Source organism: Eleutherodactylus coqui, chromosome 1 (assembly GCF_035609145.1).
Source record: "Eleutherodactylus coqui strain aEleCoq1 chromosome 1, aEleCoq1.hap1, whole genome shotgun sequence".
NCBI lineage: Eukaryota > Metazoa > Chordata > Amphibia > Anura > Eleutherodactylidae > Eleutherodactylus > Eleutherodactylus coqui.
Window position 1 is genome coordinate 127,979,895 of NC_089837.1, and position 20,733 is coordinate 128,000,627.

Here is a 20,733-nt window from a genome sequence, read left to right on the forward strand (position 1 = left end):
AAAAACATACTTGGTTTTGCTGTGTCCATAAAAGTCCAATCATTCAAAGTAATGCATTACTTACCCTGGACAGTGAACTCATTAGAAAAAAAAACCCTGTCAAAATTGTGCTTCTTTTGTCACCCTGTCTCCAAGAAAAAAATGTATTAAAAGGGATCAGTGATATGTTATATGTACTCCAAAATGATACCCATATAAACTGCAAAAAATGGGCCCTCACACAACTATGTTGGTTATGAGAAGATGGCAGCGTCCTTAAAAATCCTTAAACATACACAGTAAAATGGAAAAAAACTTAGTTGTTCTAGTAGTACCCTGTTTCTCTGAAAATAAGACAGTGTCTTAGATTAATTTTTACTCAAAAAGATTTCACTTTTTTACATGTATAGCTGCCTGGACACTATTTAAATTGACTTTTTTTATTAACTGTAAACAGGGCTTAATTTTGGAATAGGGCTTATATTTCAAGCATCCTCAAAAATCCTGAAAAATCTTTTTGCATCTCAAAAATCCTGGAAAATCATGCTAGAGCCTATTTTCAGGGTAGATCTTATTTTCAGGGAAACAGGGTAGCTACTAAAATGTTCCTTGATGGGTTCATAATTATAAAAAGCAAATCGATATTGAAAGCATGAATTAGTATAGCAATGATTCTAAAGACACAATCTCAGGTGGTTTTAATGTTTAAGATGAAAAATGCATAAGGAATAATATTTGTCCAATTTTTCATTTACAAACAATTCATTATATGGATTATATAATAATTCATCTATTGTCAAATACAACGATGGGGAGCTGTTTCCCCGGTGTAAGCCATGTATCTCTTAGTTCTTACATATATTTCCAATGAGTCATGTACATCAGTCAAACTAGGCTACGAGACGTCTGCTGAAGGAATTTTCAAGAAACTCGAATAAAAGCTTTGAAACTTTGCCAGAGAGAAAGCATAAAAACATGTTAAAATGTCTCTTGAAATCCAACTAGATTGTGATAGTTGCCGAAAATGGATAAATAGAAATATTTAATAGCAATTATCCAAGACAGTTAGTGTTGGACAGTTTCAGAGCGATGATAGAATCACTCATGGACATTTCACTTCGGCAGTGCTTAGACGTCATATACATGTTGGTCTCAAGTTTCTAATTGTTGCATAATGTGTGCGCTATATGTATCACCATTTATATTAAACAAAGCTTACAAATATGGCATTTTTTACTGTGAGCATACATATGCTCAGTTACCTTGTCTGCACTTGGTAGCAGATTTCATTTAGGATTTCTATTTGGAAAGAAATGCTTCTAATATTCTATCCATTGAAGGGACAGTCCTTTGATTTATTTTTCATTCATTATGCAACTATTCCCCAGTACATATGTCAGCTTACCCAAGTTAGTTATTCTTTTCTATCTGAAGCTCCTAACCTCTTTCTCCGCAGATGGTCATGTGATCTCAATTCTGACCAGTGGAGATTTACTTAGGTTTAGGTGCTCTCAAACAAGTCAATTTCTCTGTCAACATAAGTCCTGTGTGATGACATTACATGGAGTTTGACAAACATGGTCTTCAAAGGGGAACACAGACACCCCAATCACAGTTACTGATAATGATCACACAGCTCAAAGACTGTACACGTATGGTCTTTGCCATTTCATTCTGTATCCATGTAAATAAGCTAGAGTTTTCCTTGCAGCACAGATAGTTATGTAATGCTGTGCTAATGCATTATGGGATTGATAGTACAGAATAGTGAAAGTGTAAGCAGAGATCTCAGCATTTTCATTTTGCCTGCATCAAACAGGAGGCTGCACTGCATGAAAATGACTGCAATATACAGAGGAAATCTCCAGAGTGTGACAGACAATCACGTGATGGGTATATGGATGAAGAAATGTGTTATTGCCAGAGTGGCCCTGAAGGTAAAATATGGGGACGTAACAATGAAGATTCACTTTCACCAACGTTTCCTACAAGTGGATTTTATATTCCCTCAATTCTCTGAAAATATACATGTACACAAATCAACTTTAAAAGCAGACTTTATAAAACACACTGTATCCAGAATCGTTGTATCTGCCCCCTCTCCCACTGTTTGTAGGTTAGCAGGAAGATGGGGCACAGAACGATGCTGGCTGGATGCAAGATGGCAGAATTGTATACTGCATGTATTTCCCGGTTGCTAATGGCATCTCCAATGCCCCAAGACTTAGGGCAGCTGCACACGAACAGGTCGGATTCCGCATGTGGGAGCCTGCAGTTGAATCCAGCCCTAACCGCAGCCGGTGTCCAGTTTTTATTTTTCCTGTGCCATTGTCAGGTCATGACACAGGTACCCGCAACCTACCCGCAGTGTAAATCCACACTAAAATAGAACATACTGTGTTTTTTCTTTCCCTCTGCTCACGGAAATCACACTTGCTGTGCAGGAAGAAGCACTTTTACATAGCATGCTACGAATGGTATTTGCTGCGGATCCGTGGTGTGAATGCTGACTGCGTATTCTGCAATGCAAATCCGTTCGTGTGCAGCCCGCCTTTCAGAAAGGCCAAATTATTTAACAACTGGACAGTTGAATGAGCTATAATATGAACCCTATATCAACATTGGTAGGAGACAAAAATGCAAGAATAGGAACTTACCAACAGATGACAGGAACTGACTGGTGATGGTAATCAGATGATGGCACAAGTGACTGACGGTGATAATAGTCAGATAATAGCATGGATGGATAATGGCAGAAGTTATGTACTGTAGCAGATGGGTGATGGTGAACAGATAATAAATTTACAGTAACTGCAGTTTTCCCTAAGTCTTCCCCTCATCTATTCCTGATGCTGACACTAACACAAGACAGCACACTCCCTGAATATCCCTAAAGCTATTCCTAACAGAAACCCTGTCTGAAATACTGACCCTGACAAACAATGAGAGAGCACTAAGACCCAGAGACAAGAAATCCCGAACTACAAGGCTGAAGGTGCTTTTAGACAGAACAGTTAGCATTCAAAAGGTCATTCAAATGAGCAAAAGTGAACAATAATTGTTCAGTCGAAACATGAGCCAACAACCGAACAACAAATGAGAACTGTTCCCTTTTCGTTCATCGTTCATTTTATACAGATATAAAAATCATTGTTGGGTTTAAACAGCAATCGTTCAGTCCCTCTCAGTCATTTATACAGCCAATGTGAAAGACTGAAAGATTCTGAATGATTTCTTGCTTCATCAAGCCAACAATGTATCTGCCTGTCCCAACAGGCTGTACAAGCGAACGAGCTACTGATGACATCACTTGCTCGTTCAAACGACATATTGGTTTGACTAGGATGCAGAGAATGGACTAGAACTACTAGAAAAACAAGAGGGCACTGACAAGAAATAAAGCTAGACTAGGAACAAGATACTAGAAGCATATGTGAAAAACTTCAATGTTTACATATGAGTAAAGTCAAGTTTGTACTCTGAACGCCGTATTATTTATACCAGTTGTCCTGAGTACTACAAGCGTGTCCCACTGACGTGAATGGAACAAACCTGTATTACTCAGAATAGCTCCTATAAATAATACAGTGTTCTGACTACTGACAGAATCGTGCTCAGTTTTAAACATCTAAGTTGCTGCACTGCTAAAATAAGTGCCCGACAGTCTCATCCTGCGTTAAAGGACCCTAGAGATGAAGCTAAAGAAAAATGCACTGCACACAAAGTTGAGTGTCTTGTTGGGAGACTTTACAGTTTCTCCTAGATATTTTGAATTTGCAGTAACAGCACTTTCAGTTAAAGGGGTTATACCAATATATAAAGTTATGTCCTGTCCACAGAATAGGGGATAACTTTTTGATCAGTGGGGTCCCAAAGGTCCCAGCATAAATTGAGCGGAGGATGCACATGTGTGCTGCCACTCCATTCATTTCAATGACAGCACTGGAAATTGTCAAGTTCGAGTGTTCACCAATCTCTGGTGCTATCACTGAAGTGAATGGAGTGATGCATCCATGAAGGAACCTTACAGATTCCTGTTCTCAGGATCAGTAGTGGTCCCTGTGGTCAGACCCTCCCCAATTATACAGTTATTCCCTATCCTGTGAATAGGGGATAACATATTTTATTACAACTCTTAACTAGGTGCTCTATTAGGCATTTTCTGCCAGTACCTTGGGGTTACTTGTATTTTACAACAAGAAGTATAGTTTGCGGTAAAAACAGGATACACTTAGAACCATTTGATGCATCATTAAGTAGCTTTTAATGTAGTTATTTTTCATAATGAATGCTGTTGACTCTTACCTTCAATGACACACTGATCAGGCACTGGAATTTTCTTCCCCATTTCAGCCACATAGCTTTTTAATTTGCTTATGTTCTCCTTCAGGTGCAAAAAAAGTTTATCATGTTCATTCTGGGGTTCTTTAATTATGTCTAAAGTACTTTGGTTTTCTTGATTTGGCTCTGTCACACCTTTCGTCTCAGTACAATTCCTCAGTGGGTCTAACAATAAAGTTCTTTCCACCTGGGAGTTTAGAATGTCTAAGCCAGATGGTAATCTTTCATCTTCTTGATTCAGAAACATATGCGAAAAAGACATTAGGCCGAGAACTTCACTGTATTCAGTGTCTTGTCTGCTATCCAAATTCAAACATTTTCTGCTTGCTGAATTCAAAGCCAAGTGTTTAGAACTGTAGAAAAACAACATAAGACTATTATAAGGATATCTGAGGTGAAGTACGGTACATATTGTATCACAGCAATATACTCTATGGAGTATTAGTATGGAGTTTGCAATTATATTTAATATACCATAATTATGTATATGTAGTTCTTAGATGTCTATTCAGAAACATTCCCACATGCCATTTATAGCCATATAAATGTTGTTACACATAATAGGTTTTAGATGATCTAAAGCTGAATTACATAGTAATAACAAGACAGTAACAAGGTTTTCTATGGGGTTCCATCCAAGCTTTTCCAGGAGCATCCTTATGATTGATCATATTATGTTGAATAGCATCATTCCATAATAAGCAGAAACAGGATTTGTGCAATGAAATAGATTAAATCACTATATAAAGAGTAATATGCCTCCAAATATAGTGCAGTTGTCCTATTATGACATATATGGGACTTACAGGTCCCCTAAAGTACAACCAATCTGCAATATGTTACTTTGCTCTGTCTACAGTTATGTCATTGGGACCAGGGGCGTAACTATAGAGGATGCAGGGGATGCGGTTGCACCCAGGCCCAGGAGCCTTAGGGGGCCCATAAGCTCTCTCCTTCCATATAGGGAGCCCAGTAATATGAATAAAGCATTATAGTTGGAGACCTTGTTACAGATTTTGCATTTGAGCCCCGAAGCTTCAAGTTACGCCTCTGATTAGGACCCAACAATTTGCAAGACTTTAAAACATTACATCTGCACATACTGTATTAGGTGATTGACTAGAGATGTACCACCTGGTGAGGCAGTTGCTGGCATATCCTATGGATATGTCATAAATGTCATAGATGAGAGTACTCCTTTCAATGTCTGGATAGTTTACCAAGCAAATCAGTGAACAGCGCACAATATAGACTCCTTTGTAATAAGCATGACTTAAAGTAGACAGAGTTCTCACATGAGACCGAGTTTATATATGATATTAATACTGTACACATTCAGATTTCGGCCCCTATGAAATCATTGACACTGTCCCAATAGTTCAATTACAGTACAATCCTCTGCACTTCTTAGTTACACCCTGGAAGTACTTTGCTATGATGAGAATGGTAATATTTTATGTTCACACCTGGTAAATTTATAGGAATTTATGCAACAAAAAAAATCTGTTCCATAGATTTGAATACAGTTTGTAAAATACACAAGAACTTACTGAAGAAAAAATCCCATTCAGCATGGTTGTGCCAAGTTATAAAGTCACCCCCTATCCACAGGACAGGGAATAACATTATAATGGGTGGGAGTCCGACTGCTGGGACTCCCAATGATCCTGAGAATGGGGCTCCAGGTTGGTCGCCGAGTGAATGGAGTACATGTCGCACAGGCACGCCACTGCTCCATTCACTTCTACGAGAGTGCCACAGATTGCCTAAGCACTTGAACTGGGTAAACTACAGCACAGTCTTTGGACCTCTACTCCATTTACTGAGGCCTGGGTGGATCCCTGTCACTAGGATTGGTGGGGGGACCTAGCGGTCGGACCTCCACTGATCATAAAGTTATCCCGTATGCTGCGGATAGGGGATAACTTTGTAACTTGGCACGACCACTTTAGGTTTGTGAACATATCCACAGTTTTAGGAAAATATAACTCTATAATGAGGTCTTTATTAACAATTAAAGGGGTTCTGTCATTAAAAAAAAAAAATCTATAATTACTAGAGATGAGCGAACGTGTTCGTCCGAGCTTGATATTCGTGCGAATATTAGGGTGTTCGGGATGTTCGTTATTCGTAACGAACACCATGCGGTGTTCTGGTTACTTTCACTTCCTTCCCTAAGACGTTTGCGCGCTTTTCTGGCCAATTGAAAGACAGGGAAGGCATTACAACTTCCCCCTGTGACGTTCAAGCCCTATACCACCCCCCTGCTGTGAGTGGCTGGGGAGATCAGGTGTCGGCCTAATATAAAAGTCGGCCCTTCCCGCGGCTCGCCTCACATGCCTGGTGAGTTAGATGAGGGACAGTGCTGTTTATACCGGAGCTGCTGTAGGGAAAGAATTGGTAGTTAGTGTAGGCTTCAAGACCCCCAAAGGTCCTTATTAGGGCCACTGATAGCTGTGTGTTGGCTGCTGTTAGCAGTGGCAATTATTTTTTTTTCTCAAAATCGCCTCTGCAGAGCGTTGCACCCGGCATTAGGGACAGAAGTGTTGCATAGGCAGGGAGAGTGTTAGGAGTGAGTGTAGCCTTCAAGAACCTCAACGGTCCTTTCTAGGGCCATATTTAAGCGTGTGCAGTACTGTGCTGGCTGCTGTTAGCTGTGCTGCATATTTTTTTTCTTCTCAAAATCGCCTCTGCAGAGCATTGCACCATCCATTGATACTGCAGGGAAAGAATTGTGTAGGCAGGGCCACAACACAGTCATTATTCATTGAATATACGTGCTGCCTTTTGCTTGTAAAACAACTGAAAAAAATTGTATTTGTCCAGCCTCTGTCCGTCCTAAGGGCTGTGGACACGTGTGAGCTGCGTGAACAACGTTGAAAAATCAGACGCACCCAGCTACGCTTTACTGCTGGCTTCGCCATTTGCTTTCCTTAATTGGGAAAAAAATACCTGCTCTGCCAGAGTTATAATAACTCTGCTACCCTCACGTTCTGTGACACATTAGCAGGGACACAGCACAGTTATTAAACTTCTCATGTTCATTGAATATATGCAGTGCTGCCTTTTGGTGGAAAAAAACTGAAAACAAATCTATTTGTCCTGCCTCTGTCCGTCCTAAGGGCGGTGGACACGTGTCGGCTGCGTGAACAACGTTGAAAAATCAGACGCACCCAGCTACGCTTTACTGCTGGCTTCGCCATTTGCTTTCCTTAATTGGGAAAAAAATACCTGCTCTGCCAGAGTTATAATAACTCTGCTACCCTCACGTTCTGTGACACATTAGCAGGGACACAGCACAGTTATTAAACTTAGATTATTCATTCACTAGAGGCAGTGGGGCCTTTCGTTTTCCAAAAAGGGAAAAAATTATATTTGGCCTGCAGTCTTGCGCCAATTTATTTCCTGCCTGTGAAATCAAATCACTGGTAATACAGCATGCTGAGGGGTAGGGGTAGGCCTAGAGGACGTGGACGCGGCCGAGGACGCGGAGGGCCAAGTCAGGGTGTGGGCACAGGCCGAGCTCCTGATCCCGGTGTGTCGCAGCCGACTGCTGCGCGATTAGGAGAGAGGCACGTTTCTGGCGTCCCCACATTCATCGCCCAATTAATGGGTCCACGGGGGAGACGGTTATTAGAAAATGAGCAGTGTGAGCAGGTCCTGTCCTGGATGGCAGAAAGTGCTTCGAGCAACCTATCGTCAACACGCAGTTCTGCGCCGTCCACTGCTGCAAATCCGAATCCTCTGTCTGCTGCTCCTCCTTCCTCCCAGCCTCCTCACTCCACTACAATGACACCTGCTCAGGAGCGGGAACACTCCCAGGAACTGTTCTCGGGCCACTGCTTAGATTGGGCAGCAGCGGTTCCTCTCCCAACAGAGGAGTTTATCGTCACTGATGCCCAACCATTCGAAAGTTCCCGGGGTCCGGGGGAAGAGGCTGGGGACTTCCGCCAACTGTCTCAACAACTTTCTGTGGGTGAGGAGGACGATGACGATCAGACACAGTTGTCTTGCAGTGAGGTAGTAGTAAGGGCAGTAAGTCCGAGGGAGCAGCGCACAGAGGATTCGGAGGAAGAGCAGCAGGACGATGAGGTGACTGACCCCACCTGGTGTGCAACGCTTACTCAGGAGGACAGGTCTTCAGAGGGGGAGTCAAGGCCATCAGCAGGGCAGGTTGCAAGAGGCAGTGCGGTGGCCAGGGGTAGAGGCAGGGCCAGACCGAATAATCCACCAACTGTTTCCCAAAGCGCCCCCTCGCGCCATGCCACCCTGCAGAGGCCGAGGTGCTCTAAGGTCTGGCAGTTTTTCACAGAGACGCCTGACGACCGACGAACAGTGGTGTGCAACCTTTGTTGCGCAAAGCTCAGCCGGGGAGCCAACACCAACAGCCTCACCACCACCACCATGCGCAGACATATGATGGCCAAGCACCCCACAAGATGGGACGAAGGCCGTTCAGCGCCTCCGGTTTGCACCCCTGCCTCTCCCCCTGTGCCCCAACCTGCCACTGAGATGCAACCCCCCTCTCAGGACACAGGCACTACCGCCTCATGGCCTGCACCCACACCCTCATCTCCGCTGTCCTCGGCCCCATCCAGCAGTGTAGTTCAGCGCACCGTTCAGCCGTTGCTTGCGCAAGTGTTCGAGCACAAGCGCAAGTACGCCGCCACGCACCCGCACGCTCAAACGTTAACCATCCGCATAGCAAAATTCATCAGCCTTGAGATGCTGCCGTATAGGGTTGTGGAAACTGAGTCCTTCAAAAGTATCATGGAGGCGGCGGCCCCGCGCTACTCAGTTCCCAGTCGCCACTACTTTTCCCGATGTGCCGTCCCAGCCCTGCACGACCACGTCTCCCGCAACATTGTACGCGCCCTCACCAACGCGGTTACTGCCACGGTCCACTTAACTACGGACACGTGGACAAGCACAGGCGGGCAGGGCCACTACATCTCCCTGACGGCACATTGGGTGAATTTAGTGGAGGCTGGGACAGAGTCAGAGCCTGGGACCGCTCACGTCCTACCCACCCCCAGAATTGCGGGCCCCAGCTCGGTGCTGGTATCTGCGGAGGTGTATGCTTCCTCCACTAAAGCACCCTCCTCCTCCTCCTCCTCCTCTGTCTCGCAATCAAGATGTGTTAGCAGCAGCATGTCGCCAGCAGTTGGTGTCGCGCGGTGTGGCAGCACAGCGGTGGGCAAGCGTCAGCAGGCCGTGCTGAAACTACTCAGCTTAGGCGATAAGAGGCACACGGCCCACGAACTGCTGCAGGGTCTGACACAGCAGACCGACCGCTGGCTTGCGCCGCTGAGCCTCCAACCGGGCATGGTCGTGTGTGACAACGGCCGTAACCTGGTGGCGGCTCTGCAGCTCGGCAGCCTCACGCACGTGCCATGCCTGGCCCACGTCTTTAATTTGGTGGTTCAGCGCTTTCTGAAAAGCTACCCACGCTTGTCAGACCTGCTCGTAAAGGCGCGCCGGCTCTGCGCACATTTCCGCAAGTCCCACACGGACGCTGCCACCCTGCGCACCCTGCAACATCACTTTAAGCTGCCAGTGCACCGACTGCTGTGCGACGTGCCCACACGGTGGAACTCTACGCTCCACATGTTGGCCAGGCTCTATGAACAACGTAGAGCTATAGTCGAATACCAACTCCAACATGGGCGGCGCAGTGGGAGTCAGCCTCCTCAATTCCTTTCAGAAGAGTGGGCCTGGTTGGCAGACATCTGCCATGCCCTTGGTAATTTTGAGGAGTCTACCCAGGTGGTGAGCGGCGATGCTACAATCATTAGCGTCACCATTCCTCTGCTATGCATCTTGAGAAATTCCCTGCAAACCATAAAGGCAGCTGCTTTGCGCTCGGAAACGGGGGCGGGGGAAGACAGTATGCCGCTGGATAGTCAGGGCACCCTCCTGTCTATTTCTCAGCGCGTACAGGAGGAGGAGGAGGAGCATGAGGAGGATGAGGAGGAGGGGGAAGAGACAGCTTGGCCCGCTGCTGACGGTACACCGGCTGATTGCCTGTCATCCTTTCAGCGTGTATGGCCTGAGGAGGAGGAGGAGGAGGAGGATCCTGAAAGTGATCTTCCTAGTGAAGACAGCCATGTGTTGCGTACAGGTACCCTGGCACACATGGCTGGCTTCATGTTAGGATGCCTTTCTCGTGACCCTCGCGTTGCACGCATTCTGGCCACGACGGATTACTGGGTGTACACACTGCTCGATCCACGGTATAAGGAGAACCTGCCCACTCTGATTCCCGAAGAGGAAAGGGGTTCGAGAGTGTTGCTATACCACAGGACCCTTGCGGACAAGCTGATGGTAAAATTCCCAGCCGACAGCTCTAGTGGCAGAAGGCGCAGTACCGAGGGCAAGGTAGCAGGGGATGTGCGTAGATCGAGCAGCATGTACATCCCAGGCAGTGCAACAGTCTTTAAGGGCCTGGCCAGCTTTATGGCTCCCCACCAAGACTGTGTCACCGCTCCCCAGTCACGGCTGAGTCGGCGGGAGCACTGTAAAAGGATGGTGAGGGAGTACGTAGCGGATCGCACGACCATCCTCGGTGACGACTCTGCCCCCTACAACTACTGGGTGTCGAAGCTGGACACGTGGCCTGAACTAGCGCTGTATGCCCTGGAGGTGCTTGCTTGTCCTGCGGCTAGCGTCTTGTCGGAGAGGGTGTTTAGTGCGGCTGGGGGAATCATCACAGATAAGCATAGCCGCTTGTCAACCGACAGTGCCGACAGGCTAACACTCATCAAGATGAACAAAGGCTGGATTTCCCCAGACTTCTGTTCTCCACCAGCGGACAGCAGCGATACGTAAGCAATACGTAGGCTGCACCCGCGGATGGAAGCTACGTTCTCTCTCACCATCCAAAACGGGGACATTTCTGCTTCATCAATCTGTGTCTAATATTCCTCCTCCTCCTCCTGCTCCTACTCCTGAAACCTCACGTAATCACGCTGAACGGGCAATTTTTCTTAGGGCCACAAGGCTCACTCAAATAATTTTTCTGAACAATTTTTATAAGTTTCAATGCGCTTAAAAGCGTTGGAACTTTAACTTGAACCAATTTTTCGTTACACTGGGCTGCCTCCAGGCCTAGTTACCACTTAAGCCACATTAACCAAAGCGATTCACCTGCCATCTTGGTTGGGCATGGCCAATTTTTACTGAGGTACATTAGTACTGTTGGTACACCAAATTTTTGGGGCCCTCACCTACAGTGTAATCATAGCAATTTGTATGTTCTTCGCCTGCACTCATGGTACAGAAAGGTGTGTGGGGTTGGCCTACACTTTAGCTACATAAATGTAACTTGGGCCTTGGCTATACTAAGGCTACTGAAATGGAACTAAGACTGCGCTCCCGCTATACTGCTGCTTCGGAATTGTTACTGGGGCCTGTCTTGAGTGCTACTATTGCTGACATGGAACGAAGACTGCGCTCCCGCTATACTGCTGCTTCGGAATTGTTACTGGGGCCTGTCTTGAGTGCTACTATTGCTGACATGGAACGTAGACTGCGCTCCTCCTATAATGCTGCTAGTGATATGTTAGTGGGGCCTGTCCTAATGCTACGGCTGAAATGTTACGAATTCTGGCCTCTGCCTATACCGCTGCTAATGGTATGTCTCTGGGGTGTGGAAACAGAGGCTTCCCAAAGACATGATGGCGGCGAGGCCATTTCCCACCAACGCGGTTACTGTAAAGGTGCATATAACCACGGACACGTGGAGAGGACACGTAGTGCCTCAAAAACATCCCCCCCCTCCTCCAACAGGGAAAACATTCTTGGCAAATGTCTTTGCATTGGTTCGTCTGGTGGCAGTCCAAGAATTTCACCTTTACCGACACAACGAGAGCCCCCACACCATCCCCCCGCCACGGCCCACTTAATCCTGGCCGCATTCCGAAAACCAACAAAATACAACCGTGCTACTAGGTCCGCAGTCACCACCACATTACCACCAACGCGGTTACTGTAAAGGTGCGTATAACCACGGACACGTGGAGAGGACACGTAGTGCCTCAAAAACATCCCCCTCCTCCTCCAACAGGGAAAACATTCTTGGCAAATGTCTTTGCATTGGTTTGTTTGGTGGCAGTCCAAGAATTTCACCTTTACCGACACAACGAGAGCCCCCACACCATCCCCCCGCCACGGCCCACTTAATCCTGACCGCATTCCGAAAACCAACAAAATACAACCGTGCTACTAGGTCCGCAGTCACCACCACATTACCACCAACGCGGTTACTGTTAAGGTACATATTACCAGTCTGACTGGGGCATGCAGACACCTTGACAGAATGAATAGTGTGTGGCACATAGGTTCCCCATTGCTATGCCCACGTGTGCAGCTCCTGATGGCGGTGGCACAGGATTCTATTTCTCATTGCTTCTGTACAGCATTGTGGGCTATCGCCCCGCCCCTTTTAAAGAGGGCCGCTGCCTAGCCATGCCAACCCTCTGCAGTGTGTGCCTGCGGTTCCTCCTCATGGCAGACGCACTTCTAAATAGACATGAGTGTGGCGTGGCATGAGGGCAGCTGAAGGCTGCGCAGGGACACTTTGGTGTGCGCTGTGGGTGGGAGGGGGGGCGGTTGGTCAGCATGTAACCCAGGAGAAGTGGCAGCGGAGTGTCATCCAGGCAGTGATTGTGCTTTGTTGTAGCTAGTGTGGTGCTTAGCAAAGGTATGCCATGCTAATGAGGGCTTTTCAGAAGTAAAAGTTGTTGGGAAGGGGGGGGGGGGGCCCACTCTTGCCGGTATTGTGGCTTAATAGTGGGACCTGGGAACTTGAGATGCAGCCCAACATGTAGCCCCTCGCCTGCCCTATCCGTTTCTGTGTCATTCCCATCACTTTGTTGAATTGCCCAGATTTTCACACATGAAAACCTTAGCGAGCATCGGCGAAATACAAAAATGCTCTGGTCACCCATTGACTTCAATGGGGTTCGTTGTTCGAAACGAACCTTCGAACATCGCGGGAAGTTCGTTCCGAATAACGAACACCCGAACATTTTGGTGTTCGCTCATCTCTAATAATTACCTATTACTTCCCCATCAGTCTACTTACCAGGTCTTCACCTCACCTATCTTCTCCTGTCTCCTGCAGTCTGGGGAACTTCACCTGCAGCTGGCTGGTTCCTCTCCTCCCTGTGAGGTTACCTACATTGCCAGCAGTCTTCTTTCTGCCAGCAAAGTACGTTACGTCACAGTTCACAGGCCAGCAGGGGGAGTGCGAGCTGTCTCAGCAATAGATCAGCATTCCTTGCTAGCTAGTGAACGCTACGTCACATGGACATGAAGAAGAATGTGAGGAATGCCAGCTTCATAACAAGCTGGCCAGTGTGCGGTGAGATGACCCGGGAGACTGGAGAAGCTCAGCAATAAAAAGATGTGGTAAGGTGACTGAAATAGGTGTGTATCGAATTTTTTTTTTTTTATGACAAAACCCCTTTAATATGACCTTTATTTAACGGTATTGAGAGCGGTGATCAAATTGGGAAAAGTTTTATCAGGTCAGGTTATTTCCATTTTGAGTGGATCATATTGGTCACGTAACCCCCTAAGGACCAGACACTTTTTAGGGATTTTACCCATGTGGTGGTTTTACTGCCCTATTTTTTTTCCTTTAGCTATCGAAATTATTTTTGCTGTGTTTTTTTTTCCGTGACATATAGGGCGATTTTTAAAATATCTTTTTTACTGACTTTTTTTTCCATTTTTTAGTTTTATTGGGGAAAAAAGCTAAAAAAAATTATTTTTTTAACATTTCTAGGTATTTTTTTTATTAGTATATTTACACTAAAATAAAGTATAGGAACAGGTTCCTCTATTTGTTTTGGACGTTTTACATATTATATGTATGGTTTGGGATTACCGGGCGCTTATAGCGACGTTTTAGGTTGGCGTCAGTTTTGGGTTATTTTCTTTCTTATGTATGCATTGTTTTATTCTGTAATTTTGTCTTACTGATGTATGGAATTATGTTTTTTACTATCTATGTCCCCCATGACATCATGTAAGGCCTCTGGGGGACATTCACATGTTTTTTATTTTTATTTTTTTATTTTACACTTTCCCACTGTAGCTGGGGCATCCATAGAAGCCCCAGTTACAGGGGAAAACAACCCCTGTAGTGATATTAGTCACTGACAGAGCTGGACAGGGTCTAGTACGGAACCCTGCAGGGAACCCCGGCGGTCACATGACCCCCCGACTCTCGGAGAGGAAGTTACACTTTTTTTTCACTTTCTAGTACACAGCGCTCATTAAGCACTGTGTACTCAGGGAAGCAGAAGGCAGAAAGGGTTAAAACCCCCTCTCCTCCGGATTATCAGCTGTCACTAACAGCTGATAACCCATTCCTGCTTCTGATTGATTGCAGAGGGAGGAGGCTTAAAGTGCCGCCGTAGTTTTACATATGGCTAAGCTTTAAACCCAGGAACAGGTGCCGTAAATTTACAGTGTCTGGTCCTAAACGGGTTAAAGACTGTGATCATTACTACAATCAATGCTTTTCATGAGATCACATTAAAAACTCCCATTATGTTAAATGCCTAAGAGATGCTTACCTATTAACTGCATTATCCTTTCTATCCTCCGCAGATATTTTGGAGTCCTCCTCGTACACAATGGGTGAGCTGGTGGACAGGTCTTTCTGGTTACCGACATTTTCCATCTTTTCTTCCCCTTTACTAACATGAAAAGAGCTCGGATGGGAATCAGAAACATATAGAGAGGTCTCGTGTGGGATGTGGTTTTCTTTCCTGCACAAAAACACTAATATTAATTAACATATAGTGGTGTTTAATATTGTAAATACATTGTAAATATATATGCACATACTGTACTCTCTATATAGCATAATCATCAGCACAAAAATAGTGCAATAGTGCAGCAAGGTCATTTCTAATTATCGCAGGTCAGAGAAACTTCTGATTTCTTCAATTTAACCTCTTGTACCTTTAAATAAAGGGACCCTCTTGTATTGGACAAACAAGGATGGATGCACCAGATTCTCTGTCTACCTGATGCACAGTGTGTACTAGTATACATCATTAGTATAAGGGTGGATTCAAATGAGCGTGTTTATATGCGCACAAAAATGCACACCAATTAGAACCACTGGTTCCCTATGGTCTATTCACATGTCCCTGTTTTACAGGCATGTAAACGCACGCACCTGTTAAAGATAGGACATGCGTACACCATAGGTCTGTGGTGCATGTAAATATTCCCCATGGGGAGTCCCCTTGTCACTGAACACTAAGACAGCACTGTCACAGTGTTCAGTAATAAGGGGACTGCCCACGGGGAGTAAATAATCCCCTGCCACAGCTGTCACAGTGTTCAGTTACAAGGGGACTTCCCACGGGAGTAAAAAATCCCCTGCCACAGCTGTCACAGTGTTCAGTTACAAGGGGACACCCCTCGTGGCTGAAAATTCCCCTGCAATAGCTGTCACACCTGTAACAGCTGTGGCAGAAGATCGCAATGTTCTCCCATTGCTTTTAATGGGACCAGCGCTTGTGCAGCCCCATTGAAAGTAATGGGCTGCCGGCAAGCCCTGGAGGGATTTTCGGGGAAGGGCTCCCTGAAAATCATTCCTTGAATGTGTTAAAAATAAAAATATATATATACTCACCTCTCTGCAGCTGGCGTGGCTCGGGCACGTCCAGCAGCATCTTCTCCCTGAACCTCTCTGAATCTCTTTAAGCAGGCAGGAATTTAAAATCCCCGCCTGCTGAAAGGGCTGTATCTGATTGGCTGAGCACTCAGCCAATCACAGGCAGCACTTAGCCATTCATTGAATGACAGCTGAGTGCTGCCTGTGATTGGTCGCATTGCTCAGTCAAACACAGGCAGCGCTGGTTCATTTATTGAATACATTTTAAATCCCCGCCTGCTGAAAGAGATTCATAGCAGCATAGGGAGAAGACACAGCTGGACGTGCCTGAGCCCCGACAGCAGCAGAGAGGTGAGTATATATTTTTTTATTTTTAACACATTTTAGGGATGATTTTTCAGGAAAGGGCTTATATTTAAAGCCTTTCCCTGAAAATCCCCTGCAGGGCTTGCTGGCAGCCCATTGATTTTAATGGGGCTGCAGAAGCGTCGGTCCCATTGAAAGCAATAGGAGAACATCGCGATCCTCTGCCACAGCTGTCAGTGCTGTTCCCTGAAAATCATTGCAGGGGTTGCTGGCATCCTATTGATTTCAATGGCCAGCAACAGCCACGGGCCCATTGAAAGCGATGCTGCACGGACCTGCATTTACGAGGAGATCTATAACCATTTTGCTTTGACAGATCCCAGGGCTGCAGAGTTATTTTGCCTATTTTTAGGGTATACTTAGGTATGCCTTCAATAGTGCCTGCACTTTCACTTCGGAGTGCTCCTGCTCCGTTGGCCACTTTTGGCCCCTTCTGGCAGCTGAAGACAGCTCCATATAGCCCCACATAGTACTTAAATGGTGCCGTCTTTAGCTGCCCTAAGGAGCTGAATACTGCCAACAGAGCAGGAGCGCTTCAAAGTAAGATTTGAGATACTCTTTAACAACTGCCTGTGCACTGTTCGTATATATGGTAACATAAAAAGTATTAATTAAGGTAATAGTAAAAAAAGATCAGTAAAAGCTTAAACTACTTAAGCACATTTTTTGATAAAAATAATTTATTAAAAGATAACAAGATACTTATTTGGAATCCCAATAACAGTAACAATATGTGCAATAAAGTTAGTGCAACATAAAAAAGGCTGTAGAATTTGCTTTTCTTGATGAATAAAATAAAATCATCTGACTATGCTTGGGGGGTTTTTTTGCTGTAAAAAACATCTTGTGTGTAAAGAAAAACTAACAGAGGGTGAGTCGAATAAAGCAGTCAAGCATATGAATTTTCTTCAAATGTTTAAGTTGTATTCAAGCTTTCGATTTAGTGAAAAGGTAGTGCAGTATGTACCATAGAACCACCTTTTGATCTTATACACAATGGTAATGATGTGACCATTCTAACATCAAAGCTTCCACTGAATACCTGTAAACTCAATCAAGAAAGGGGTTTTCCAGGACTTTATTATTGATGATGATGTAACCTAGGTCATCAATGGTTGAATGGTGGGGGGTTCTTTGCTCCAGACCCCATACAATCAGCTAATATCAGTCTAGCTGTCAGTGAGGGCCAAACCGTAAGCTGACAGGTCTGTCTACATTGCAGTGGGCCAAGTTGGTAATTGTAGTTACTGTTCACATTCAATTCAATTGAAACTGTAACTACCAACCTGGGCCACTGTCATGCTTACAGCTCTGTGCCCACTGGCAGCTGGCCTGATACCAGCTGACTGCTGGGGGTCCCAAGAGTAACCCTGATCAACTAATAACTAGAGATGAGCGAGCACCAAAATGCTCGGGTGCTCGTTACTCGAGATGAATTTTTCGCGATGCTCGAGGGTTCGTTTCGAGTAACGAACCCCATTGAAGTCAATGGGCGACCCGAGCATTTTTGTATTTCGCCGATGCTCGCTAAGGTTTTCATGTGTGAAAATCTGGGCAATTCAAGAAAGTGATGGGAACAACACAGCAACGGATAGGGCAGGCGAGGGGCTACATGTTGGGCTGCATCTCAAGTTCACAGGTCCCACTATTAAGCCACAATACCGGCAAGAGTGGGGCCCCCCCCTCCCAACAACTTTTACTTCTGAAAAGCCCTCATTAGCATGGCATACCTTTGCTAAGCACCACACTACCTCCAACAAAGCACAATCACTGCCTGCATGACACTCCGCTGCCACTTCTCCGGGGTTACATGCTGCCCAACCGCCACCCCCACCCCCGCACGACAGTGTCCACAGCGTACACCAAATTGTCCCTGCCCAGCCTTCAGCTGCCCTCATGCCACGCCACCCTCATGTCTATTTATAAGTGCGTCTGCCACAGGAAAAGCAGGCACACACTGCAGAGGGTTGGCATGGCTAGGCAGTGACCCCCCCATAAAACGGGCGGGCCGATAGTCCACAATGCTGTACAGAAGCAATGAGAAATCCAATCCTGTGCCACCTCCATCTGGAGCTGCACACGTGGGCATAGCAATGGGGAACCTATGTGCCACACACTATTCATTCTGTCAAGGTGTCTGCATGGCCCAGTCAGACCGCGGTTTTTTATAAATAGTCACAGCCAGGTACAACTCCGCAATGGGAATTCCGTGTGCAACCACAGCATGGGTGGCTCCCTGGAACCCACCGGCGGTACATAAAAATATCCCATTGCATTGCCCATCACAGCTGAGGTAATGTCGTGGTTAATGCAGGTGGGCTTCGGCCCACACTGCATGCCCCAGTCAGACTGGGGTTCTTTACAAGTGGACAGATGTAGGTTAAACTCCATGTGCACCTACAGCATGGGTGGCTCCCTGGAACCCGCCGGTGGTACATAAAAAAATCCCATTGCATTGCCCATCACAGCTGAGGTATTGTCGTGGTTAATGCAGGTGGGCTTCGGCCCACACTGCATGCCCCAGTCTGACTGGGGTTCTTTACAAGTGGACAGATGTAGTAACAACTCCCTGTGGACCCACAGCATGGGTGGGTGCCAGGAAGCCACCGGCGGTACATAAATAAATCCCATTGCATTGCCCATCACAGCTGAGGTAATGTCGTGGTTAATGCAGGTGGGCTTCGGCCCACACTGCATGCCCCAGTCTGACTGGGGTTCTTTACAAGTGGACAGATGTAGGTTAAACTCCGTGTGCACCTACAGCATGGGTGGCTCCCTGGAACCCACCGGTGGTACATAAAAAAATCCCATTGCATTGCCCATCACAGCTGAGGTAATGTCGTGGTTAATGCAGGTGGGCTTCGGCCCACACTGCATGCCCCAGTCAGACTGGGGTTCTTTACAAGTGGACAGATGTAGTAACAACTCCCTGTGGACCCACAGCATGGGTGGGTGCCAGGAAGCCACCGGAGGTACATAAATAAATCCCATTGCATTGCCCATCACAGCTGAGGTAATGTCGTGGTTAATGCAGGTGGGCTTCGGCCCACACTGCATGCCCCAGTCTGACTGGGGTTCTTTACAAGTGGACAGATGTAGGTTAAACTCCGTGTGCACCTACAGCATGGGTGGCTCCCTGGAACCCACCAGCGGTACATAAATATATCCCATTGCAGTGCCCTACTCAGCAGAGCTAACGTCAGATACAATACAGGTGGGCTTCGGCCCACACTGCATGCCCCAGTCAGACTGGTAATATGTACCTTAACAGTAACCTCGTTGGTGGTAATGTGGTGGTGACTGCGGACCTAGTAGTGCGGTTTTATGTAGTTGGTTTTCGGAATGTGGCCAGGATTAAGTGGGCCGTGGCGGGGGGATGGTGGTGGTGCTCTCTTGTTGTGTCGTTAAAGGTGAAATTCTTGGACTGCCACCAGACGGACCAATGCAAAGGTATTTGCCAAGAATGTTTTCATTGTTGGAGGAGGAGGGGGATGTTTTGGAGGCACTATGTGTCCTCTACACGTGTCCGTGGTTATATGCACCTTAACAGTAACAGCGTTGGTGGGAAATGGCCTCGCCGCCATCATGTCTTTGTAAAGCCTCTGTTTCCACACCCCAGTGACATACCATTAGCAGCGGTATAGGCAGAACCCAGAATTATTAACATTTCAGCGGTAGCATTAGGGACAGGCCCCACTAACATATCACTAGCAGCAGTATAGGGGGAGCGCAGTCTTAGTTCCATTTCAGTAATAGTAGCACTCAAGACAGGCCCCAGTAACATTCTCATTGCAGCACTTTAGGGAGATAACAGTCTCTTTCACATTTCAGTAGCTGCAGTATAGACAAGGCCCCAGTTACATTTATGTAGCTAAAGTGTAGGCCAACCCCACACACCTTTCTGTACCATGAGTGCAGGCGAAGAACATAGAAATTACTATGATTACACTGTAGGTGAGGGCCCCAAAAAATTGGTGTACCAACAGTACTAATGTACCTCAGAAAAAATTGGCCATGCCCAACCAAGATGGCAGGTGAAACCCATTAATCGCTTTGGTTAATGTGGCTTAAGTGGTAACTAGGCCTGGAGGCAGCCTAGTTTAACGAAAAATTGGTTCAAGTTTTTAAGAGCATTGAAACGTATAAAAATGGTTTAAAAAATTATGAGTGAGCCTTGTGGCCCTAAGAAAAATTGCCCGTTCGGCGTGATTACGTGAGGTTTCAGGAGGAGGAGCAGGAGGAGGAGGAGGAATATTATACACAGATTGATGAAGCTAAAAGGTCCCCGTTTTGGATGGTGATTGAGAACGATGCTTCCATCCGCGGGTGCAGCCTACGTATTGCTTAGGTATCGCTGCTGTCCGCTGGTGGAGAAGTCTGGGGAAATCCAGGCTTTGTTCATCTTG

The 20,733-nt window shown here is 46.1% G+C and overlaps 1 protein-coding gene across 1 annotated transcript in view; it reads right to left on the reverse strand.

Moving 5' to 3' along the window:
- The window catches only part of VEPH1 (ventricular zone expressed PH domain containing 1), a 252,596-nt gene that overhangs the window by 99,300 nt on the left and 132,563 nt on the right, over nt 1-20,733 (reverse strand). Inside the window, exons 8-9 of the mRNA XM_066600287.1 lie at nt 14,907-15,101; nt 4,285-4,673 (exon numbers count right to left, since the gene is read on the reverse strand). Of these exons, the coding sequence (XP_066456384.1) occupies nt 4,285-4,673; nt 14,907-15,101 (584 nt within the window). The remainder of the gene's footprint in view (nt 1-4,284; nt 4,674-14,906; nt 15,102-20,733) is intronic.